Raw genomic sequence first — 27,808 nt, forward strand, 5'->3', positions numbered from 1 at the left:
TGATGTTATGTAAGGAAAATAGCTTGATGTTATGACATGACATAATATATTATATGAGATGACGGAACAAATGATAAGAGAAAATAAAATTTTTGAAAGTGATATTGTGAAATTTTGTGAGGAAGAAATAATAATGAGAAAGCAAGGATAATTATGAGTACGCGACGATGATGCCAGGCAGAGCAAGATGAGAACGAGCTCAAGATAAGGATAACGGTCAAAGACGAAGATTTTTTTTTTAAATTTCAATCGGTTATTTTCACGACGCTATATCAAGTATTGTTAATTAGTGTAGATGGAATTGTGATAGCGAGATGGTATTTGGTGAGATCAGGCCGAGGATTCGTCTTATGAATACTGATATTCGCCTCACAATAACTGGGAAAACCTCGAAATAAATCCAACTAAGTAAACAAGCGGGAATCGAAGCCAGGGGCAAGCGAAACTCCGAATCACCAGACAACGTTAAGGTATAGGTACCCACACAGAAACATGAGGAACTTCGCGTAATTTTATTTCTATAAGGATAAGGAAATGAGTCTAATGATGAAACATTGGCAGTCACTTAAATTTCTACTATCTTTCTTTATGCGGATAATTACCAGCATAGTACTGTCATCGTCCTCATGGAATGATAATTCAGTACCACATGCTATTTATTTCTCCACCCAACAGACTACTTAAATATTTATATGGCAATTATATCAGTGCTTCAACTTGTTTTGTATTCATTTTTACATTAACTAGATTAAAATAAATTACTACACAAATAATGACAAAGTTCACTTAAACACACAGAAAGCTGGCAAAGCTGGCGTAATAGTCACACCACATTTCGTGGGAACACTGGATTTCAAATGGTACCAACAGTCAAACTCTGCAATGGGTACGATCTTCCAGTTCTCGGACTTGGAACTTTTAACGTAAGTAAATTAATGTTTGTAACATTGGAGTTAATCAGTAAACCACTGATCGAATTTAGTCCACAATCCCATAAGCGAAGTAACATGGGATCGGACTTTTTCCACTGCCGGTGAAATAAACAGACCAAGGTGTTTCGTCTTCAAATGAAGAGGAAAGAAATATCAAACACAATGATACGCAACATTCGATGATATCAAGATCTCAGTTTCTTTAGCAGCAATGGAAAACGTCCAACCACAACTGCACTTCAACAATCTGGTATTTCTTCCCTCGAATTTAACAAGTACGGAGTGGTTAAAATTAAATTTTCCCTACTTAATCATCTCTATGTGAAAAACAATAGATCGCACGAACAGAAAACGTAATGTGAACATTGCCAAGGACATGAATAAGCAATTCGTTTGAAGCACATTTAATTCGCTATTATATCTTTCATTATGCCTAGTTTTTGTGGAAATAGCACCCGTCAAACTATAAAGTATGCTCGAAATCGTGTCCATCAGTGTCCAGGACAGTCCGAAAGCGTCATGCTGCACGGCTGTACAAAGCATCTCCATAGGTATGCCTGAATCCTCTCTTGAAACGCTTCTCTTCAGATATCCACATGTACGCACATTCCCCTGATAAACTCTGTCTTTCAGATAGTTTCACAACCAGAAATCACAAGGAATGAGATCAGGTGATCCGGACGGCCAAGCATTTGGAAACGATCGGCTAACAATTCGATAGTCACCCAATGTGTTTACGGAGAAGCTGTTGAACTGGATGAGCTATGTGAGGTGAAATCACATCTTGCATGAAAGCAGTTGTGTCCAACGCATCTCTCTCCTGTAGGGCGGATTATCACATGCTGGCCAAGCACATCGCAGTAGCTGAGCGCCAACCTCTTCAACTGGACCAATGATGAAACGGCCGTGAAGCCACACCACATGTTCACTATGCAGAGAAACTTCATGCACATTGATTGAAGGCAAAGATCCCCACACTTGGTAATTCTATATGTTCACCGCACTTTTTTACTTTATTTCACGTAATTCGTCAGCCTACATATAGTTAAAGTATATCTTCGGAACAATTAATGCTACATTCATGATATTTGGTACACACATTCTTTAGGCTAAAAGAAACATTTTCTCTGGGGTAGAAATTTGTCATTAGGTTGCATTTGAAAAATAAACGTCCATGTTTCTATAAAAGTATTTCTAAAGATGTAATTTTTAATTTATCTTTGAAAGTGGTTGAAATATATCCAGTTTAGTGAATTGATAAATAATATACTATTCCTGTTTTTATTCGGGAACTTTTTTTTTCAAAAACCAATCATGAATTCAATTTCTTGCAGCAATGATATTTTTATATACAGAAAAATGAAATTGTGCGTCTATTAGGAAAAACAATTCAAATTTCACTATCTTTTCTCCTTAACACAAGCTTAGTGTTATTCACATAAAGATGGATAAATACCAATAACATTTACGGACGATCGACAGCTGCAGAAATGAGATTTTTACGAAGAAGTGCTGGATATACGAGTAGTCTTCTGGATCACATGAGGAACACTGACATTGCAGACGAATTAGAAATAACACCTATAGTACAACATCTACAGCAATACTGATAATACTAGCTTCAGCATGTGCAAAGAATGGAGCGTATCAGATTACCTAGTCAGATGCTTCACTACACACCACGAGAAAAATGACTTATTGGAAGCCCTAACAGGCCACCAGGCCTACTACTTGAAAGGATGAGGATGAGGATTATTATTATTATTATTATTATTAGACGTATTATTATTATTATTATTATTATTATTATTATTATTGATATGATTTATGTATATTTACGTCACAGCACTTCCTTGTCATGTAATGATCGATCTCACATTCATTGTATACGATGTCACTATCAACATGAATTACAGCAACAGTTTTTTTGCAGTACGCGCCTTAAAATACTCCATTATCACTACCTATATACCCTCTTATTCCTCGTCTATCCTACTATTCCATACTTATCCTACATTTGATTTGCTATTCTTTATTTGTTGACTAATCCTAATATTAGTCCTTTCTAAGTGTCATCACTAATATTGCATACCACTTCCTATCCTTCTTTGATTATTAATTCTGTTCTATATATTTTTTTATCGCTACTGTTTACTATAGAACCACCCTTCAATTCACTAGTAACAAAATATTATACTTTAAATTGCAAAAATTGCTCTGTTATTTCTCAATCTTTTTCTAGTTCCATTTTATCATTATCTTTTTGCCTACTATTATACTTATCAATACTCATAAGTTACATTCCTAGATGCCTTTTATTTTCATTATCCCTGTTAACCCTATAAACCTATAATTTACACTCTGCACTATATCCTACTTTATCTCTCGCAACTGTTTGCCCTAGTATCCTCCTTCATATATCTAATATTTATAATTCACTACTCCTGAGTTGGCAATTTTCCCGTTCTTATCTAGATATCATTATTATTATTATTATTATTATTATTATTATTATTATCATTATTATTATTATTTTTTTTTTTTTTCCACTTTTTACGCATTTTACTCTAGTATAAGATTCCACTCGAAACCGATCAAGATTCGACATCAGTATCTCCGATTTTTTTTTTTCCAAATTTTTTCGGATAAGTGTAAGACTTTATTTAGTCTTGGGCTCAGATGAAATGTAAAAATATAGGCCTATTTATTACTACGAGAATATACATGCAATAAAAATATGGAAATATGGAAAGCATTTCTTAATTTAAAGTGAAATATATCAGCTGAATAGTTGTATTTCAAGATTTACTGCAGGATGATCATGATCATGGTTTTCTGTTAACGTACCTACAGTAACGTATATATTAACAGAAAACCACAATTTCAAGTCACACCGAGTTTGTGTGCACTCGATGTGGGTTTCTGGCGTCTCGTCAGCCCACTCGAGGTGTGTGGATATAAAGGAAAAAATTGAGACGGTGTCGAGTGGAATTCCTGGGTAGCTCAGTCGGTAGAGCGCAAATACGTTCGGGTAGAGGTCCCAGGATCGATACCCGGTTCCGGAACAATTTTTCCCTTGAAATTATTCATGTCTGCTTCACAGGGAGCTTTACCTGAAAGCTAGATTGGCAAAATTACTGCATACTTACAGCTTAAGATATTCAACTTTTGTCGAGCGTAGAAGCCTCACATTATTTTATTTTATTATTTCTGCACTTTCACTCCAAATAATATGGGCAAAATAAAACATCGTTTTTAATTTTTTTATTACAGGCGAGCCTCGATAAAACGGAACGTGCTGTGAAGGACGCAATTGACATTGGATACCGCCATTTTGACTGTGCTTACCGATATGGAAACGAGAAAGAAATCGGATCTGGAATCAGAGTTAAAATCTCTGAAGGAGTGATCACAAGAGAGGATGTCTTCGTCACTAGCAAGGTAATACCACAGTCTAGTACTTTAGTACGGCGGTCATCAACACAGTGCACCCTCGGGCTAGTCTCTCTCTCTCTCTCTCTCTCTCTCTTACCCGTGGATAAGACATTGCACTGGCGTCATCCATGGCTGCTGGCGGGTATGCTTCCTCCCTCTCCCTTCTGCACGACTGTGCATAATGCTATACACTTCTTACCCGTTACCATTTAGCGAATGCTGACGACCACTGCTCTCGTATATACAGTCACAAAGCTCAATACGTAGGCAATATGCAGCCAGGGGATAGTAGCGATCCTAGTGGCTAGCTACTTGCAAGTTCATCACAGACCCTTTTCCTAGCAGACGACAAAATATATTATACTTTCGTTATCGTGTTCTTTTGGAAAAATTAATACCTTCCATTATTGAAATATTAAATACATAAGGTTCATTTATTATTTTCATGAACTATATTAAATTCCACCACAAACTCGAAAATACAAGAAATAGTAATAATATTGTTTTTGGATGTTTACGCAAAACGAACAGGATTTTAATATAACCTTGAATGAGTGGTGTGATAATGAACTACGGAACTATTAAAACATTAATTTGCAGTTACCATTACTACAAATTAATAATAATAACAATAATAATATGAATTAATAAGTGTAGCTTAAGGGTACCGATACTTGTAGTGTAGGCCTATTTATCAAAGTAGGACGACAACACCAGAATTAAAAATAAAACAAGATCAATCAATTTTATTACAACAGACTTAATTTTTATATGTCTCTAATAATATAATACATAAAAAATAATAAAATGAGTACAATCAAAAACATATCCACTGAAAGGAGTACGCCTGATGACGATTTCTCTAGAAATTTCAACAGACTAGATGACAGAACTTTAAGGGGTTAGGTACAGCTTACAGCAGTAACGTTTTTGGAAATATTCAACATTTTTTCCCTCCATTACTGTATCTTGCACAATAATGAAAATTGGTATGTGTAAAACATTGTCCATCTGCTATATGAAAAAATAATTTTTATGATTTAAAAAAAATTATTATTATTATTTTTTTTTTTTCAAAATTCATAATGATGGTAGTTCATTGTGCAGTGATAAAGCGTTTCTCTCATAACTCATAAACTTGTTAACTTTTTCATGTTCTCTCTCTTTTATTTTATTGCTGACACTCATATAGGGATATTCTGAACTAGCACCGACAGATAGCGCACGTGTACTTTGAGGGATGCGCTTTGCGTTTGCATTTGTTTTTCGGTATATAAACATTGAGGATATACTAAAAATGGCAAATTTTTGTTAGGTTTCTATATGTAAAAACCAGGGAAAGCTTTCTGTCTTCAATCAGGTCCCGATATATTCTGAATATATGCTTTAAACCTTAAAAAAATATAAATAATTAAATTGCGCCTCGAAAGTGCTAGCTTTAAATAAAAGTAACTACTTCAAGTAGGTAAGGAATTGTTGACTACAGTTTCATTTTGGAAGAGGAAAAAGAAAAATTAATAAAAACATACGCACCCTCTATAGCAAGCTATGTTAGCTTAGATTATTTGCAGTAGTAGTAGGAGTCTCCGAAGTTTACGCCTGCAGTAAACTCTCGATAAATTGGGATGTTTATTATCCAGGACGATCCGTAGTGAAATCCATTTCGTGAATATTGTTTTTAATGTACTGTACCCTAATTATTAAAACCGTGTTTTAACTTCAAATTTTCAAAATCATCCTACATAGTATTCAAAACTGCATGTCCTTAACCGACAAAACGCACGAATAATCGTGATACTACTGCGATCATATTATATCATCCTATTAAAAATTGCATTTGATCTTTCTGCAACTACAATAAAAAAAATACAAGGAATTCAATCTCGATAGTCCCTTCCCTATAAAAAACCACATTAGTGGCTCCATATCCTGTTTTTAGCGTACGGTTCTTAAATACTAATGATTAAACAAGGAAATATTCACCTTCGACATAGTTCCAATTTTTTTATTCGTGCATCTCGTTCTCAAAGTTCTCGTTTAGGTTTATGAACATTCAATTTACTCGTATCTATATTCTGCATACTGCAGATTTTCTCACCCATCTCGGGGAATCGCTCAATATTATACAGGTTTACGTTATTTATTGTAAATTAAATTAAATTATGAGGTAAGAAAATATTGAATTATGTTAAATTTTACTAGGTTATACAAAATAATTGTAAATATAATTTTGCCACGCACAGAAAACCAACAAGCGGGAAAACGTAATCAACTGTAGCATATGACATAACATAGCCCTACAACATGTTGTGCCGCAAGGAACGCTCCTGCCATATAGCGGTAAAACTTCGCATAAGATATCCCTATTTACAATATCATGCCCTTTCAACTACATTCCTTAATAAATAATATATATTTTTTTTATTTTGTGTTAAAAGAAGATACTGATATTTGACCACTTTCTAAATGAATTTATTTTTTATCAGACAATTTATCAAAGGTAGAGAAGTGATCTTGCATCATGCTGTAGATATGACATGCATAAATACACACAAAAATTTCATCACAGAATGTTAAATAGTTCTTGAGTTATGTGGGAAACGCTTCATCACTGCACAGTGAACTGAATTTTGAAAAAAAAAATGTAAATAACTTTTTTTTAAATCGTAAAAATATTTTTATATAGTAGAAGGACAGTGTTTTACACATTCTAATTTTCATTATTGTACAAGATACAGTAATAATGAAAAAAAAAGTCAAATATTTCCAAAATTTTACTGCTGTAAGCTGTACCTAACCCCTCAAATTTCTTTCGATCAGAGTGAAGCATTTCATTGTGAAATTTAATTATATAGTGCAATCTAACACTAACAAATATCTTCAAAAGCAACAGTTTAATTTCTTCACAACACTCTTGTTGGTGTAGACCAGATAGCCTATATCGAGTAGAGCTTTAGCAATTATTAAAGGAACTGGCCACCCTACCCCATTATATCCTGGTCTAAGTTGCCTCATAAGTAGTCCCTTCTTGGTATCACTTGTAAGGTTCAGACCTGTCTTCGGGCAGTTGAGTAAACAATAAACAATGATCCACATTTAAGTTAATGAGCACTGCCATAAAAAATGCCAGATACTTGATTTTCGCAATCCATAAGAAATGAGTATATTTTATTATTAAACCTAAAACCACATTTTTCTCTTAAGGGCAATCTAATTTAGTTAACTAATACATTCAGTGTCTCTGGTGTTAAATAAGCCTATTTCGAACCTATACACTTTAACTTTTCTTTATCTGAAACAATCTTACAAACGTCTCCTCCTTGCCCCATATTATTCTTCCAATTATTCTATTTTAGTTATTAACATTTACCACAACCGGTAACTAACATTTCATACTTTACACAACTTGTCTTTATAAGAAACAATACGAAATAGTGCCGGCACAGTCTTTGTCCCTAGCACTCCAAGCAGCCAGCCGCTTGGAGCGCTGTAATCTCAAGAAATGCAAAAATTCACCTCAAGCTTCGTGACTATGTGCACTGGAAAGGTAACGACGGACGTTTTCGCAACTCATCTCTCTGTATGACGACATTTGGTCGCCAGAGAACCATACTGCTGTCGCCCTCTTGAGAAAAGTGTGCTCTTATAACAAATGCGTATTACAAAGCTTTGTAGACTGTTCGTCACAGCTCTGACGGAAAAAAATAGCACATCACCAGCTCAGCGAAATGTTTAATGTATCTACTTATCTTTTTAGAAAGTATACTTGAATTAATTTTTCCTAAAATGGAACTTGTATTACTTAAATGGAAGGCATGCAATTAAAACGTAGCTTCTTTCAGTACAAACAACATAAATCGCAAAAGCTATGATATAATTAAGTAAGAAATACAGACGAAAGAATATAAGATTTTATCTTTTAATATTACAAGGAATTAAATAATGATACACAACTGCATACAGAACTAGAAAGCAGGAACTTTTCGAAGCGCTCAAGAACAAGCTGTCATTTGTCTTAGTCAAGTTATTATTTCGCGTTTCTAAAGCGCCTACACCCGTGTTTAACTCGTCACACTGCAAAAATCACAGCTGGAGTCCATGATGGAATTCCATTGTTACAAAACAAAACTATTGTAAACGCATATCACTGTTCTAGCTTTGGTTGGACTAAATATTTTCTGTTATTGTTACTTTACGATCCATACTTGTGCAATTTACCACAAAACGGAATGCATATAGGCCTACATATACTAGTATATTCCCCGCTTTTGTTCAAATGATAACGTATATGATTACGAACTCGGCAGTCTGGGTTAGATTCCCAGCAGGGATTTTGAATAATTTCCTTACACAAGCATTGGCTTTGTTTACAGTGTTTTGTATTTGTTCTGTGTTGTCTCGATTAGATTTCGCTTAGTATGACGCCGTTCGAAAAGTGACATGTGCAAGTAACAGTTCATTTAGTGGTGATTCAGCGAGTCAGCTTTTGGCAGTGGAATCTTGCGATATATAAGTTACATTACATTGCAGATATGATTTATCGACTTACATTATAATAAGTAATAGAACTGTCTACTGTTTTCTAGACGCACTCTGGATTTCGTCTCTACTGACAAAACTGAACACTAAGTAAACTACATGGTCCGTTTCAACCAATATATGAACAACTGTTGTCTTATAAGTCTTTAGTTTCAACAATTTCGTCGCTTTCCAAACTGATGTTTGGATACATCTGTCTGTTAAGCTAATTTTCTTAACGACTTCATAGAAGATTTTCTAACCTATAGACTAGACTATGTCATCGCAAGCTACTCTTCAGTTTGAATGCGATTTACGTCCATCTCTCTTATTTAAAAGTTGGCCGGTTTTCCTCACTTTTCCACTAAATTCTGGATTTTAGAATCAGATGGTTGTTGAACACACAGGATATATTCGTAGAAATATAGCATGACACATTTTTCAAATACATATCATAAATAAGTTTCGCTGTTCTAATATAGTTCTACTGCATTGTCAGGAACTAAACTAAACTGCACTGGATGGAAGTTTGCAGTATACTAATGCCCTAACCTTGACTTCTCTTTAGTCTGAGTTATCTGTCCATACAACACAATACAAAATCTTCCCGCTCTTTATCCAACAGAAATATGCATACCATTGCTTATGAGATTATACAAGCTGGCGCATAGCGCTTGAAATACGGATCTAAAGTGGTTCCCTCGTAATGCCAATTCCGCCGCTCGGGGCGTTGTTCGTTCCTAAATATTCATAGCAGAACACTTAAATGACTCTGCCAGGTTAAATAGAGCCATTATTATTATTATTATTATTATTATTATTATTATTATTATTAAATGAAATTGACATTTGGGACATTCAAAGGACTCACCGTTGCTTATTAAATGCTTCGTACAATAATTTATGGTCAATAGACGTAATTTCAAAACTTCTACGTCTCAATTATATTAAAATGAATGGCTGAAATGTAGTAACTATATATCTGGTAGCAGTCCTTTAATGCATGTCATTAAAGTACACCTGCCCATTAAAGAACAGGTGTTCAGCCAATGGCAACTCAGCTTACAGGTGTTCAGCCAATGACAAGTCAGCTTTGTACCGTTATAAAACCGCAAGTATCGATTATTCTCGGATATGCAATCGAAAGATAATTAGCGAAAAGTCACGGAGGCTGGAAATCCAATACTGTCGCAGAAGTTTATGTTCTGTTACTATAATAATTAGCGTTAATTGTAAATAATATTCAAATAAATTCAATCTGTCATCTCGTTTTTCAATGTCGAATTCAATAATCAAGATTATATCAAGTTTAACGGGATTACATCAAGGTCAATGACATTATTGTTCCTCGGAAAAAATCAATACTTTCGCGTCTGCGCACATCTCACAATTCACGACCTAGAACAAGGTCACTTCCGATCTTGTCAGATACAAATAAAATGTACACATCTGAATAATTTCAAGTTATAAATATGGTCGAGCATAAAAAGTCGTATGAAACTTGCCTATAATGGTAATTAAGACGCTCGTATGAATATTATGAAACTCGCTTGCGCTCGTTTCATAAATATCCATACTTGCGTCTGAATTACTATCATTATAGGCTCGTTGCATAATGTACTATTACATGAACACTGTAGTCTACCCTTTTCACGTATTTATTATTATTATTATTATTATTATTATTATTATTATTATTATTATTATTATTATTCCAATGAATTAAGATACTGTATTACCTTCCATTTCCCTGACTTCTTAATTTAATCATTTGTAAGTGGGCCTAACTTATCCCTTTCTTTTTTAAAAATATATTGACGTTAAAGTGTTATGATTTTTACTAATCCAAACAGCAGTCACAGCAGCGATTTTTCTTGCACACCTTGCAGTGGTAAAATAAATATCTAATAGGCCTGCTGATTAACCTGTAGTGGATAGTAATAGCAAATGCTATGATATTTTAGTCTGTGTAAACAGTTTTTAAATTAAGAGTTAGAATTAAATTAATTAGGAAGTTAGTCTACAATATATGTGATTAGAAATGGTTTAGTAATGTCTGCATCTCGCTCCCCTGAACTGTTTTCTGTCGTCACTCATGACATGTCAATTTAATGAAAACATAAAGTAAAATCTTCGGTACACCATGCAGTGATAATTGTACTTTATCACAACGAATAATTGTAGTATTTATTTATTTATTTATTCATTTATGTATCTATTTATTTATTACTCGTAATATCGTAATAATATTTGATTTGGCTTGGAGGATGAGGGGAGTACGTTACACTAAACTCGGCATGCTCAACATTAAAATCGCATTGCTGCGTATGTTGTATCCTAAATAATGCAAATCGCATATATGTCAATATTCAGCAGTAATAATTAACCATTGTCGTGGAATATTTCGCCACTATAAATGATGATGGTAAATCATGCTCTTTTCCTCGAATAACGCTACTGATTGTCTTAAGGCAAGACAAACTAAGAACCATACTAGTTTAATGATGATGATGATGATAATAATAATAATAATAATAATAATAATAATAATAATAATAATAATAATAATGTCTGAAAGTAGAATACACCGGTAGTTAACTTACTTTCAGCAATAAAATTATAACAAATTAAAGGGAACGAAATCTGAAGGAAAAACACTGAACTGAAAACAAATTGTCAAAGTAAATGAACCAGATGAACAATGTAATTTGGAAACAAAATTTTTAATTGAATAAATTCAGACTTTCTGGAAACAAAATTGTGAATTCCATTAAATGACGCTGAAAATCTGCATACTGATATTTATACCTGGTAAAGTTTATCTTGTCTCAGTAGCAATAAAACCAAGTCCCTTCAAATGAGGGTGGAGATTATAGGGGGATTGTAAATTTTCAGGATTCCTTACTGTACAGGTTACCGGAACTCAGTTTCTTGAAAGACAATCTCAGTGACGGAACTACACAGTACGAAGAGAGATATTTTGTTATTTTATTTTGCGCTACAGAATGTATCAACTAGTCCCTTCCGACACTGGATGGATGGACGGACGGCATCGCTCCACTCCCCCATCACCATAACAACACAGACGAAGTAAGATATATCTCCTTTCTCTCTCTTTTCACAGTGAGACAAAATGCATCACACAGACTTTAACAAGTCATCAATAAATCTCAAATAAGACTGCAATATGGTTGTTATGTTTATATCTTCGTACTCGATCAGTAATGCAAAATTAATCAAAGAATTTTCACGATACACAATGCTTAGTAATGGAACTATTCATCATTTAATAGGACTGCGAGGCGAACCTAGCGGCAGAAATTGTCATGACGCTCAGAGACCCACTCTCGATCGTGCTATGCGCCAGCTTGTATACAGGGTGGACCATTTAAGTTGATATTGTACAATATCTCAAAAACTAAGCGTTGTAGAAATAAATGTCTTGAATAAAAGTTGCTTGATATTATGGGGGAAAGTAAATGCCATTTGTCGTGTTTTATTTGGAGGACGTTGTGATGGTTATTTTAGGGTCAATTTAATTTTTTTTAAATAGGAACCTACATTTTTTATATTGTTTTCTCATTTCTTCATAAAAAACTAAACCACTTTTGTATGAAGCACTTTGCGATTGTTCTTACACCAACGTAAATAACAACAACAATTATGAATGGCTGTGTACGAAGAGCGCAATGAATGGTTGGACCCATTCGAAACAGTCCAGCATCAAAGTAGGCGAGGAGGCAATGAGACATTGTGTCCGTTGTTTCGTTTACTTTCCACGGTAGGACGATTTCTGTCGTTAGTGTACTTGCAGTCGCCTTCGTGTGCAGGTGGATCCACTGGTGGTACGTACCTACAATTAGCGATTACCGAGTAACAACCATCAGTTCCATGCAAGTCGTTTAAAGGCCCATTCACAATGAAAATTAAACATAACCGTAACATAAACACAGAACTTTGCGCCCAGGGTACCAAATGGGATCATTCACAATGATCCACATAAGCATTGACATAAACATTACCGTAAGACGTTAACATGAAAGTCTGAAAACTCCAAACTTTCATGCTTATGCTTACGTGTTTTGCAAACAGAACACAATCGTGGAGCGCTGACGTATACGACAGAATATGAGGAAATGGCGCCGTTTGTTATGTTTCCATGGTTACCAAGTATGTTTGCTGTTATGTTTATGTTCCCGTCGTGAATGATGGAATGACTTCTTGATTTTACTGTAACGTTAAGTTAACGCTTACGTTATGTTTAATTTCACAGAGTTGGAAAATGCATTGCGGTAGATGGGCATTATTTTGAACATTTATTACGCTAAGGTACGATGCTTATGAAATAATTCTGTACAATGCCCGTACAGTGGTGATACTCTGTGTACCTACCTTTTATCAATGTTTAATTATTGTCTACACCAGTGAAAGAACCATGTACTACAAAATGGTTTTACAAAATCTGTTTATTTTGTGATGAGGAATAAGAAAACTAAATAAAAAATATTGGTTCCCATTTAAAAAACGTACCTTGACCCTCAAATGACCATCCAAACGTTCTCCAAATAAAACACGACAAATGGTATTTACTTTCCTCCATAATATCAAGCAACTTTTATTCAAGACATTTCTTTCTACAATGCTTAGTTTTGGAGATATTGGACGGTGTCAACTTAAATGGTCCACAAATGGTTACAAAACAACGGACACAATGTCTCATTGCCTCCTCGCCTACTGTGATGCTGGACTGTTTCGAATGGGTCCAACCATTCATTGCGCTCTTCGTACACAGCCATTCATAATTGTTGTTGTTATTTACGTTGGTGTAAGAAAAATCGCAAAGTGCTTCATACAAAAGTTGTTTAGTTTTTTTATGAGGAATGAGAAAACAATATAAAAAATGTAGGTTCCTATTTAAAAAAAAATTAAATTGACCCTAAAATAACCATCACAACGTCCTCCAAATAAAACATGACAAATGGCATTTACTTTCCCCCATAATATCAAGCAACTTTTATTCAAGACATTTATTTCTACAACGCTTAGTTTTTTAGATATTGTACAGTATCAACTTAAATGGTCCACCTCGTATAATCTCGTAAGCATCGATGCACAACATATTTTTCTCGGCAGTCACGTTTGATCTGTAACTGAAAAAAGTCGATGACATATCCTGACGAATGCTTCCTAGATACGTACGCAACCGAAAATGTACACAAAAGAAACGGGTTCTTTACAAATTAACTGGAACAGTTAATGTAAATGATTTGGTAGATGGCTTTAGGTATTCCCGCATAGACGGGAGTCTATGATAAACATGTGGCCAGCAGAAGAACGATTTATAGGACCGATTCTTGTTGAAAGAAACTAATATACACAGCAAAATAGACTTGTGGACACCACTATTGAATTACTACGCAATATGCCCCACCGGCCAGAAAGTTCGTCCCTGTTTTAAGTTGTAATGTCTAACAGAGTATAATATTAAACTTGAATACCATAAATACGAAATAAAGCTATAAAACATTGTAAGAAAAATATATTTCATTATACAACTTGGATTTTAGTTTGATTAAAGGAATAACGATAAGAAAACAAACTATTGTGGCGACTTAAAAAGGCTGATCTAAGATTAAAATACAGTATTAAGAAAGACAATAAGAGATATATAAGAATATTATTATCATAAAAATAGATGGTGAGATAGCGTATATTGTTCTCACTCATTCAGTCAGTCACTCACGCCAGAACCTTAACTGTTATTTCAGGACTTCCTATTCTCAGCTTCTTTCCTCCATCTTCTTACACCGATTTTTCCTAAATCACACTCAACTCCATCCAAGCATCTTGCACTTGTCTATGTCTAGTTTTTCTTTCTTCTAATCTACCGTCCAATGCTTTCTTTGGTCTGTCGTTTTGCAGTAGACACGTTCCTATCAAAGATCTGTTTTTAATTACTGTGATTAGATCCATACCTTGGAAGAGATCTATCAGTTCTTCATTTGTTCTTACTCTCCACAAACTTCTGTTATCAACTAGTTCGAATATTCTTTTAGGATCCTTCTCTCCCATATATTAATCTGTAATTAGTCTCTCACTACCTAGATTATTATTTTACTCAACTGTAAGGATTTTATATATTTCAGTTGTGGAATACACATCACCGACCAGATTTAGTAGTTCCAGCCTGTAAGACAACGTTATCCGACTTCGGTTTGGACTTTTTGGATCTATACCTCATGCACTGGCCATTTGCTGTCAAGGTAAAGTCAAAAGTAATAAGTTTCAGAACTAATTTTGGTAAAAAGTTTGCTTACATTCTTGGAATTTTCCTCAGGAATAAACTTATTGTCATCAGACGAAACAGTATGCTAGTTGTTTAGTCAACTGTCCGAAGACAGATTTGAACTCATAAGGAACACCAATAAGGCATCATTCAGAAGCAAGTACCTAGTATGAAAAGCTTACTTACTAATCGCTGTCATCGTATGAGACTAGGTGAATGTCTAATATTCCGGAGAGCGCTAAGCCGAAATCCGTATCTGGACTTTTAAATTTATATTAAGACGTGCGATATCACGTGTAATAAATACCTACGTTCAAACCAGAATTCAAACCCGCGGTGGTAAATTTTACATAGAACCTAAATTTAAAGGCAGGTATATATGGCTGCTAATATTATCCAGTAATGTACGCTGAGTTAGCTCTGTGGTAGCGTGTCTACCTCGAGACTAGCTGGCCCGGGTTCGATACCCGGCGGGGTCAGATATTTTCATGTAGAAGTGAAGACATATGTCACTGTTGATAGTGATTCGTGCGTCGGACGGGGACGTTAAGCCTGGCGGCCCCCTTGGTGCTATTCGACAGGAGTAGGCTACGTGCAGGCACCGGGTTTACCCTTCTCTCTTCCTCATCATCACCCATTCTATACACTACACTATACGAACAATTACACATACACTCACCCTAGTACACAACATAACCATCAACAGATTCACACCATGTACAACGTGGCCCGCCGAAGTGGTGTGCAACTAGAAAATGGGTAACAGTACTGCCATCCATCCACTATATGCGGAACCCAAATCACATAAAGTGAAGTGGGTAGGCATAACATACATACATACATACATACATACATACATACATACATACATACATACATACATACATACATATTTTCCGGTAAGGAACAACAGCAGCAGACCTTTTTTTTTTTTTTGTCATTTCCATTACAGACCATGAAAGCCCCACAGGGTAGCGTAAAATCGGCATTAATGGTAGTAGGGAAGAACCAGATATATATGCTAAGACCTAATTCACTATTGATATACAGTATATGAGTGTTTATGTTATTGAAAATTCTTTCTGCCATATCAGAATGTCTAAATGAAAAGAATACTCTACAAAATTCACATTTCTTGATACGGTTAAAATTGTTGGTAGGCCTACATGGTAGATTTTGATCTTCAGTTCATTCTGTGTAAATGGTTGTTCATTATTACTATAGAACCTTTCAAAGCAAGAAGGACTATATCTAAATAAATTTGCTTCGGAATGGTAACTTTTTTTTTTCTAAAATATATAAACTACTTTCGAATCATGTCACGGCTTCCAACCATCAACCTTATGAAATTATACGTTCAAATTCTTTAAAATTGGTAAACAAAACATCAGTATTTAAATTTAGTAAATCTTACACATAATAGGAACAAAAATATACTTAAGTTAATAGAAAAACAATTTATAATTCTTCAAACTTGATTTGGATTCTTGTAACTTGAAACTGGAGGAAAGAATGGTTGAAAAAAATAATAATATCATCATCATGGAATCATTGTATTAGACACAATACCCTGTTTGAGTCTCAGTAGCTCTCAAGAACTACTTGACAGTTGTAAGCTTACGTACACACATGGAGAAATCATTACATTTGTTATAAATTATAACTTAGAAATTTGCTAATATTAAATTTAAAGTGCAGATGTATAAAAAGTTGTAATCACAATTTTATGTAATTTTTACATCGTTATAGTGGATCATTTAGAAATATTTTGATACATAACTCCTAGGTGTCGCACTTGTTTTTTACTCACCATTGCACACTATGTGTAATATATATATATATATTTTTTTTTTAATTTGCATGTATAAATATTCGTACACAAATCTAAAATCAAATTAGGTTAAGAGAGTGATTGCTTACTACCATTTCTCAATGAAATAATCTTTAAAATAGACTACTATATTAGTATTTCTGTGGTTACTTGTGTTAAAAATTATTTCATTATCAAAAATCACTTCAATTAAAATACATAATAACTTTGCAAACACTTCAATTTATTACACGAATATCATAAAAACTGTATAATTTTGTCGCACTCGACTTCTGAAAGTGTACAAAAAATTAATCCTTTTAACATAATTTGTTTTTGATATGTGTGCACTCACTCACACATGCAAATTTAAAACTAGCTTTCTTTTTCGGGTAATATGTAGAAGTAAGTAAAGAAGAAACTACCCATACAAGCCTCACAGCTTTAAAAAATGATTATTCCTAAATGGTCCATTAAATTTTTTTGTGCATCTGCAGTTTCAATTTTATCAAATTTGTTATGTATATTATTTGCTCCATGAGTTGATGTTCAACTCCCATTTAAAGTCTCATCATTTGTCTCCTCTTTCTCCTCAAAGATATATCAGTTTCTTTTTTCATTAACTATATTAAATTGTTCTGCTAAAATTATTAAATTTGAACCGAACAGTCGTCCATATTTCAGTTATTTAATTAAGGTATTTTTCCTCCTTCATTTGATAGTATCGGCTTGCAACCTATTCCTTCTTCATATAGTCATCTTTTCCTAGGACATTTTATATCTCGTCTTTCAGGTTTTTTTTTATTTTACAGACTTGATTCACAATCATTTCGTCGCCATTCGTCTTTGTCACTTTATATTTAATAAGTGAGTAAATGATGGGCAGGGCATGTAGCACGTATGAGCGAATCCAGAAATGCGTATGATAAATTAGGGTCAGTTGGGCAGTAGGACATGTTGGACACTTTGTACTTTAACGTGTTACCTCGCCACTTGTGGGCACCACATTCTGCTAGAAGTCAATAACGGAAGTAGCCACGAGTGGGGCTACTTCAGTCCGACTGTCCAACAGACCCTAATTTACCCTATAGAGTGTTAGTTGGGAGACCGAAGGGAAAAAGACCTTTGAGAGGTCAAGACGTAGATGGAAGGATAACATTAAAATGAATTTGAGAGAGGTGGGATATGATGATAGAGAGTAGATTAATCTTACACAGGATAGGAACCGATGGCGAGCTTATGTGAGAGCGGCAATGAACCTTCAGGTTTCTTAAAAGCCATTTGTAAGTAAGTAAGAGTAAATTTTCAGTTCTTTTTATGTACTTCTTTCGGATTTGATGTTTTAATATGCAATTTTAGGTTATGACGTAAAGCGTCTACCTTATAAGGACATGTAACTGTTACTCTGTCACTCATGATAACATAAAAACAAAAGTGCAAAATGAAATAGTGCCTCGTTGTTTTCCATTCGGTCCATCTTACTCTATTTTCTATTAAAATGTGCCTCGAGATTTCCCACGGAACACTGGAATACAGAGTGAGACAAGTGGTCAACAGAATTGGAGCCCACATAGCTTTTCCTTCACAGCTTCAAATTTCCTTTCAAGAAAGCGAAATCGCACAACTTTTAATTCTTTCTCTTTCTATTTCCTCTTCTACACGTCATCGTCATCATCATAATTATAGGAGATTTTCGACACGGCCCTTTCACTCATATGGCAGCTCTTAGGATACGTCCTTCAAATTTATCTTAAAATTCCTTCAAAGGAACGGTGACAAACGGAATGAGACGAATGGCCAACAAGCTTGGAGCTCACAGAGATTCTCGTTCACACACCCAAATTCCTTTGCAAGAACGTGCGATTAAAAGATTTAAACACAATGTATACATTATTATTATTATTATTATTATTATTATTATTATTATTATTATTATTATTATTACGATAGTGACGTCCAATCAAGAATTATTTTTCCAGCGTGGTTCTTCTCTAAAGAAACGTTGCACATAATTATATAAGCATCTCTTCATGCAACGGATATTACTTCCACATTTTATTTTCTCTTCTAGGAAGGCCGAGAACTAAAACCAAGAGATGCCACTGGAAGGGCAATTCCTAGCGATGTGGATTACGTGGATACCTGGAGAGCAATGGAAGAGTGCGTGAAGCTTGGTCTAGCTAGAAGTATAGGTCTGTCCAACTTCAACAGCAAGCAGATACAGCGAATAATGGATATCGCTACAATCAAACCTGCAGTTCATCAAGTAATATCAACTACACAATTCTTCAATTATATTCCTTGTCCTAAATAGTTTGTAAAGGTCCCTTCAAACTTGTGCAAGGATTTCCTAAGCCAATTAAACACAAGACCTTACCGCATATCGATCAGTTGTCGGATAGCTTCTCAGCGAATAGAGTTCAATCCTGGAAAGATCCTGTCAGATTTGTGATGAACGAAGTGACTGTAGGACAGATTCAATCGAAGTTTTCCTGTCTCTCCTGCCATTAACATTATACTATTACTCCATTATCGCAGTGTTATCATCTAGTTCTTGAACCGCGTCTGTCGTCGAAATGGAAAGTTGAAATAAACTACTGTTAAATCAAAATTGAAAAGTCATTAAGAATTGAAAGTCACATAATTTTCTAAAAATGTATACTTATAGAAGAATAGTCAAAAGAATATGTTTATTTTCACAGAAATTTATGTTTGTTTCACTATTTTTGCTACGGAAAATGAAACAGCAATTCATTCTACTCCTTGAACGAATGAATATTTGAATTTATTTTATTTTATTATTATTGCTATTATTATTATTATTATTATTATTATTATTATTATTATTATTATTGAGTTCAATCCTGGAAAGATCCTGTCAGATTTCTGATGAACGAAGTGAGTATAGGACAGATTTAATCGAAGTTTGTTAATGTTTTGTAATGAATTGTCTTGTGCTGAACTGTTATTGGCTCCTGGCTGTTGTATAGCATATTAAATATAAATAAATAATTAAATAAATAAATAAATAAATAAATAAATAAATAAATAAATAAATAAATAAATAAGTTGCAAATGCATAGCAGAAAATGTGTTCACATCTACAAATGCAAATTAACCTTCTTCAGCGCTAGCATTTTAGACTGTTCTCTTTCGAAATTATCTTAAATTCCTTCAACGGAAAGATAAGAAACGGAAACAAGTGATCAACAAGCTTGGAGCTCACATAAATTATTTCTTACACCTCCAAATTCTCTTGTAAGGACGCGCGATCAAAAGATTTAAGCACAACGTACATTATCATCATCATCATCATCATCATCATCATCATCATCGAACATCTACTCCACAATAGCTTTGTGCTGTATCTACAAATTTTACAAAATACATCACAGATCGAACCAGCTTTGTTAGTATTTGAAGGATATAGAGAAAGAAAGAGCTTTGTCCACTTTTTTCTTTCTAAAAATGAGTTATGCATATTGTGTGGAGTACAATTCTATGTACTGTAGTTTAATCCTACGAACGAAACACTGCGATAATGTGACCGTCCAAGTGCTATGACCGATTTTAGATTTGGCATACAAGGGAAAAATACGCTAAAGACAAACTTTTAAATTGCTCTCCCGAACAATTTGCTAAAGTGGACAAAGCTCGTTCTTTTCCCGTACCCTTAATCTGTTCTGCTCTGTGGCTCATGGTTTGTACGTATTTACAGATAGAGTGCCATCCCTACTTGACTCAGGAGCAGTTGATTGCCTTCAGCAAAGTTAGGGGAATGGCAGTTACGGCGCACTGTCCTCTCGGAAGTCCTGGAAGTAACGCCAAACCAGACACGCCCCCACTGCTGAAGGACATGAGGCTTCAACCTCTGACCGCGAAGTACAACAAAACAGCGGCACAAGTCGTTCTCAGATACTTGGTGAGCACTGCTATATTGAAGCCATGATTTCCATGATCCCAGTTCAGTTGAGTTAGTTTAGAGCAGACGTCTCAATAGGGCCTTCTCGGAGCACTACCTCCTCTCTCTCTCTCTCTCTCTCTCTCTCTCTCTCTCTCTCTCTCTCTCTCTCTCTTTTAATGTAAGAGTGGAACAAGATGCAGGAGCAGTTCGTGTATCTCCGGATGACGTCATTGACCGCGACATTTGAATAAACATCTGTAACCGCTACGATTTTGTCTCCATCTCCGAGGAAAGAATGTCCTTATTACCGGAAATGTATGAACAAATAAAAGCTTTCATAGGGAAAACGAAATTGTGGGAATTGCAAGTTTAAGTGGATAACTGTTACCACTTTATTAATCTAAAATTGTTACCTAATATGAATAAAGACCAGTATAACAAATATAATGAAGTACTGAAGGACTTGAGAAAATAATTTGAGAGGACATATCATAAGAATACGTACCTTAACAATCAACAAGTTTAATTGTAATTTAAGTATTATTATTTCATTGAATTTTATTTTATTAAACATAGTATGAACTTAAAAAAAGAGGTATACCAAAAACCATTTACTAGAAATGAAGTATTTTGTTGTTTAGTCAACTGTCCGAAGACAGGTCTGAACCTCACATGTAATATCAACAAGGCACCACTTATGAGGTAACTAGGCCAGGAGATAATGGGATAGGGTAGCCAGTTCCTTGTGCTTAAATTACGTAACATGCTTCAGATATCTTCTTTTTACTCATAATATATAATTAGAAAATACATTTATTATTATTATTATTATTATTATTATTATTATTATTACTGAAAACGACTTAAGAAATTTTATTCCTTCCGAAAACAACCGTCTATTTTGACAGTACAACTCAAAAGTGCCGCTTTGTGGCATTTCTCCCGCGACAGTTACAACTTAGCTCGCTCATGCTTGTAACATAATCAACGATCGGCTATCTTCGGATATTGCGCATATCTCTTCAGCTGACTACCCTATCTAGATCTGCTCTGTGTAACAACTTTTATGCGTTGGCCTTGAGACGCCTGGTTTAGAGAGAATCGAGGAAACGACATATACTCAGTTTTAAAACTTATGGTAACACTTTCATATGATTATTATGAAGTAAGTATTGATGATAATACAATAAGTATGTGCAAATAATTTGTTTAAGACACTCTATTACTTCTTCAAAATTTATCAGATGATAGACGACATTAATATATATGGATCATATGAGGTAACAAAGAGGTATAGCTTGCGCAAGGAACGATTGCCGAAAAGCAATGGTGGCGTTGCTTTCTGTTTTGACGTGTAGCCTATATATAGGCACGCCGAAGGGCGAGAAGTGGGGGCCGATGGAAATACTGTCTCTTCCAAGATTAACAAATGAGGATATCGCTATTCGAAGCTAATTAAACGCGCAACATATGTTTACGGATGAAATAACAATACCGTGCGATACAAGACACGTATTCACATGCAATGGAACAAACTAAAGTCGTAATGTAACTATCACAACGCAAGACTGATTCTATCGATGTCATTTCTCTTCCGACTGTACTCTTGAATACCATTCAAGCTATCTCGTGACCTTTCCTGTTGCCCGCTCTTCCTTATCGCAATATTTCATTCGCATTCCTTCCGTCGGTATTCCCTGCTTGCGAGACCTATAGGCAGAAAATAGAAATTATTGGAGAAAGCTGGGTTTGCAGTGAAAGACCTGCCCTTCGGCAGAACACTAAATGAATGAATGAATGAATGAATGAATGAATGAATGAATGAATGAATGAATGAATGAATGACTTCTTCAAGGTTTTGGGTAGAGGTGACACAAACTGCAGCCTTCACATATTGCTAAGTCAATTCGGAAATGTCTACGAAACAATCTTTGTACTATTGTTACTGATCTTTTTTCGCAAGCGCCAGAAAGCAAAACGATTTGTACTGTTAAACTGCCACTTTTCAAGAATGTATCCCATAGCAACAAAAAATATATTAAACTGTTTTTTGTTATATTGGTTATCCAAAAGCAAGGAAGGTTATTTTTTCAAAGAAACTTGTGTTTTAATTTTTTCTCTATTGTTGCTACAGCGAAAGAAATAAAATACAGCAATTGAAGTAAGAAAAATAAAGCAGCAATTGAAGCTATTCTTCGGTGAGTTTATGAGTTAATGTTTATTCCTTTCACAAATTAATATCAGAAAATAATGGTTTTGTTTCTACAAATGCGAATCAGTTTAATTCAGTGTTACAATGAATGTAAGAGAGATTGTTCCAGCGCACTGAGAAGATTCAGAACTCCAAATGGACTAATGTATTTACCGTGCAATTTCTCATCATTGTGTTGGGCTGTAAAGCAATTGAAGATATTCTGCAAGGTGTTCTACTCCCTAGAAGAGGGGCTACTCATGAAAGAGAGAAAAATGGTGACCACATCTAAATGTTATGAAATTGGTTTATAGCTGAATAAACTCCATTCTTTTATATTTCTATATACCCTACTTACTTTTTAAGAAAATCAGAAGGTTTTCAAATATTTCGGACTTTTGAGTAGCCATGTAACTTACTACACCTTCTTTACTCTTATCTTTTGAAGGACGATATTCAATTTTTCTTCCTTATTGGAGGCCAAAGCATGATAATGGTACAGAAAAGCTATTCAGAAATAAAATTTATATAAAAATCTATCTATGTCATTCATGTTATAGCTCGTTCACCTTTATTTTTCACCTGGAGTAACTCAATTTTTCTTTGTTTTGGTTCTACTAGAAATTAAGGTATCCTACAACCTATTAAATTTCTTACTTTTGTCAATACTAATTTATCATGTCACATCTCTCTTTTGTGTTTCCATTTCCTTTTATTTATATTGTTAACGAATTACTGCATATTCTTACATTATAATTGCCGCTCGTGTAAATCATTATCAATAATGTTAAATATAAGTTTATATTTATGTGATGAAGGTGCTTTGATGAACATGTAGCCTGTGTAGTTTTTTCTTAGATCGTTATAAATAAGTAAAATATGAAAATAAATAAATAACTACTGACGCTTTCCTAGCGACGTGATGATCCGAAACTTTCTCGGGTTTCCAGCCATGTAAAAAGTTAGTGGTATACCGATAAATAAATGTCAAAAAGCTAAGTCATTCCATTTAATGTGGAAAAAAAAAAACAATAATTGTGTAAACAGTGATCTTAGCATGCCGTGGATACAGTATATTGCTGTTAATATTAAAGATTTTACTATGTACGCCTATAGCATGAATGCAGGTAAGGCATGTAGATTGAAATATTAATGCTATGTTATTACTCATTAGTCATTACACATGAAACGAATTCGTCCTAAAAGTCAATGTTCTACCATCACGAGATACATACCATTTCATTCTTAATTACAACAGCCAAATTATTAGGCTGTTATCCAAATTAGGAAAGCCGTTTCGCTTTCCACTCAATTATCTCCACTCCACTAGAGAGTTAGATATACGAGTAAACACATTACGCTGACAAACCTTATTTCAGTTGTTATCTGTCCGGAATTGCAAAATACATACATACATACATATATATATATATTACATTATTACCTGCCGATATATTTAAGTTTGTTTCCTTGTCTTTTGTGTGTGTTTATACTATATACTCGTATATAACTTGAATACAATAAAACTTTCATGCTGAACAAATTCGTTAATAACTATTTTAATTAATAACAGTAGCAAGTCTCATAAAATATTGTTTAATTACTTCCAATAGCCTATGTGTGTCATCAATTAGGCCTTCACATGAGATAACAGTGTAAAACAGGTTATGACACTCAAAACAAACAAGAGCAATTATCAAATTTCAAATTTCAAATTCAAATTTATTTACAATTTACATTTGAATTGAATACATATGAATAGATACCCGAAATGAGCATAATGCTCGTGCTCGGGTACAGTCCAGTAGTCTACATAAATTTCACAGGGTTGAACAAAATAAGCAATATTAATGAAGACGTATCACAAATGACTAAACCCCTGGCATTATTAAGTTATTTGGCTCTTATGAAAAAATAAACATCAATTATGAGTTATATCGCCTCTAATATACGAATTGTCTACTTCCACGCTTCTGTTCCTGAACTAACACGATACTATAAATTTAAGTGGTATCAAGAACGGGTTCATTAGTATTATTACTACTAAAAATTAGACATGATGCGTATCACATACTCGTGTTTCAGCTGCAGACTTGGCTGTCATCAGCAATATAGCCATATTAATATCTTCAAACTAAATTAGGCCTTACTTACTTACAAATGGCTTTTACGGAACCCGCAGGTTCCTTGCCGCCCTCACATAAGTCCGCCATCGGTCCCTATCCTGTGCAAAATTAATACAGTCTCTATCATCATATCCCACCTCCCTCAAATCCATTTTAATATTATCGTCCCATCTACGTCTCGGCCTCCCTAAAGGTCTTTTTCCCTCCGGTCTCCCAACTAACACTCTACATGCATTTCTGGATTCGCCCATACGTGCTACATGCCCTGCCCATCTCAAACGTCTGGATTTAATGTTCCTAATTATGTCAAGTGAACAATACAATGCGTGCAGTTCTTCGTTGTGTAACTTTCTCCATTCTCCTGTAACTTCATGCCTCTTAGCCCCAAATATTTTTCTAAGAACCTTATTCTCAAACACTCTTAATCTCTGTTCTTCTTTCAAAGTGAGAGCCCAAGTTTCACAACCATACAGAACAACCGGTAATATAACTGTTTTATAAATTCTAACTTTCAGATTTTTTGACAGCAGACTAGATGACAAAAGCTTCTCAATCGAATAATAACAGGCATTTCCCATATTTATTCTCCGTTTAATTTCCTCCCGAGTGTCATTTATATTTGTTACTGTTGCTTGAAGATATTTGAATTTTTCCACCCCTTTGAAGGATAAATCTCCAATTTTTATATTTCCATTTCGTACAATATTCTGGTCACGAGATATGCAAAAATTTGCTACAAAGGATTGAAGAATATAAATCATGAACGTGTTTTATTTAATCAATAATATAGAGACATTAATAATCTAATCCTTTTTCGTTTCTTAAAATATCAGTTGAAGGTAGGTTTATCACATTTATGTAATTTTATTGTACTTTATGTTAATTTACAGACACAACATGGAGTAATACCGATTCCAAAGTCTGAAAATAAACAACATCTGGAAGAAAATTATAATATATTTGACTTTGAGCTGACAGAAGATGAAATGCATTATATTTCTACGTTTAACAGGAACATCAGAATTTGTACATTCATAGAGTACGTAGTCCAATATTTCTGGTATATCTTGTTCTGTTAATGTCAACCGCAAAGCATGTACTTGTACTACATTGTACATGATATATTATGCTTTAAAACTAATGATACTTTGCTATCTATATTTTCCAGTATTATAGCCGTATTGTAGTGACAACTACTTAAAGTGTTTTGGAATTGCTTATTACTTCTATTTACATAGAAAAAAAGATAAATTGAGTACATCAAAAATATATATATATATATTTTTTTTTGCAATTTTTCAATATCTGATGTTAGTTTTCGAATAAACTAACATAGAAAGGAATGTGTTGAAAGCTATTAAGCTTCTTTAGATTTATAAATTACTCTAATAATCTCTTTTTGCTGTTTTGTGCAATTTAATGTGTTTATATGCATATACTGTTTGTTCCAGGGCGAGAGATCACAAGGACTATCCATTTCATATTGAATTTTGATGGCATAATTTCACTAAACTGCATTACTTTAGTACTGAGCATCGATTTGTAACAGTAACTAATAATATTATTCCAAATATTTTAATTTGTACTCATTAGCTAGCTAGTTAAATAAATAAACATATAAATTAAATAAATAAATAAATAAACAAATAATATTACGTATAAAAATACTAAGATTATATATAATACAGTTATCATTTTTGTTATTACCAGTAACATAATTTACATAAATCTGACTTTTCAGGAATAGCTCCTTGTAAAGCTGACTTCAATAATTTCAAGAAAAAAATTGTTCCGGACCGAGTAACGAACCCGGTACCTTTGGCTGAGCGCGCCAACAATTACTCAAGTCAGCTTTACAGCTTCCTGAAAAGTCAGATTTCTATAATGCACGTCACTATCCGTTAACAGAAAACCAAATTTAAGTCAGATAGGAAAAATGTGCACTCAATTTTAGGTCTTTGACGTCTTGTCAACCCACTTCAGGTATGTGGATATAAAAGGGAATAATTGAGGCGGGATTTGGTAATTTCTGGGTAGCTCAGTCGGTAGAGCGTTGGCGCTCTCAGCCAAAGGTCCCGGATTCGTTATCCGGCCCCCGAACAATTTTTCCCTTGAAATTATTAAACATAATTTATAGTTAATTCATTGCATTTTTTATTTCAATTTCTCTTATACACGTTCAAATTGGCGAGTTTCGAAGGATGAGGTGTTTTATAGGATACCCAGACACATTTTCATCACATACCTTACTGTCAGAAACATTTTATTACCATAAGCTGAACTCAAATTCTCATGCTGTAAGTTCAATATTTGCTTGTATTTGGGCATCCCATTACTGTAGGCTATAACAGAAGCTGTTGGATTTGGCAGTCACAATGACAACAATGCAGGCACGACAGGACATAATATTGATCGCACATCCAGGACACATTGTTGAACTCCGACAAGTGTGCACATCCAGGGCATACTGTTGAACTTTATTCAGTGTTCATACAATCAGGACATGCTGCTGATTTTCGACAAATAAGCATATTCAGGAAAATTGCAGAGGGGCTACTAGAGATAGAGAAAAATAGCGATCGTCGTTGCACGTAACTAAAGAAGAC

The 27,808-nt window shown here is 34.3% G+C and overlaps 1 protein-coding gene across 2 annotated transcripts; it reads left to right on the forward strand.

The window, feature by feature from the left end:
* Positions 1 to 794: 794 nt before the first annotated feature.
* LOC138697696 (aldo-keto reductase family 1 member B1-like) lies at positions 795 to 26,873 on the forward strand. 2 transcript variants are annotated; one of them, XM_069823170.1, is made up of 7 exons: positions 795 to 923; positions 4,206 to 4,373; positions 15,032 to 15,148; positions 19,053 to 19,247; positions 20,700 to 20,903; positions 26,093 to 26,241; positions 26,654 to 26,873. In XM_069823170.1, exons 1-7 carry the CDS (start codon positions 858 to 860, stop codon positions 26,694 to 26,696), a joined length of 942 nt encoding a protein of 313 aa, XP_069679271.1. In that variant the 5' UTR covers positions 795 to 857; the 3' UTR covers positions 26,697 to 26,873. The 2 variants fall into 2 exon arrangements, with proteins under 2 accessions (XP_069679271.1, XP_069679279.1); XM_069823178.1 differs by lacking the exon at positions 15,032 to 15,148.
* Positions 26,874 to 27,808: the final 935 nt, after the last annotated feature.

The sequence above is a fragment of the Periplaneta americana genome, chromosome 1 (assembly GCF_040183065.1).
Source record: "Periplaneta americana isolate PAMFEO1 chromosome 1, P.americana_PAMFEO1_priV1, whole genome shotgun sequence".
NCBI classification, from domain to species: Eukaryota; Metazoa; Arthropoda; class Insecta; order Blattodea; family Blattidae; genus Periplaneta; species Periplaneta americana.

What these genes read in the sequence shown, in the direction of transcription:
- LOC138697696 (XM_069823170.1), top strand. Translation starts at nt 858, where the DNA reads ATGGTACCAACAGTCAAACTCTGCAATGGGTACGATCTTCCAGTTCTC. An exon ending in ATGTCTTCGTCACTAGCAAG is followed by an intron (nt 4,374 to 15,031) that starts GTAATACCACAG and finishes TATATATTTCAG; the next exon opens with TTGTGGAATACACATCACCG. An exon ending in AAGTCGTTCTCAGATACTTG is followed by an intron (nt 20,904 to 26,092) that starts GTGAGCACTGCT and finishes GTTAATTTACAG; the next exon opens with ACACAACATGGAGTAATACC.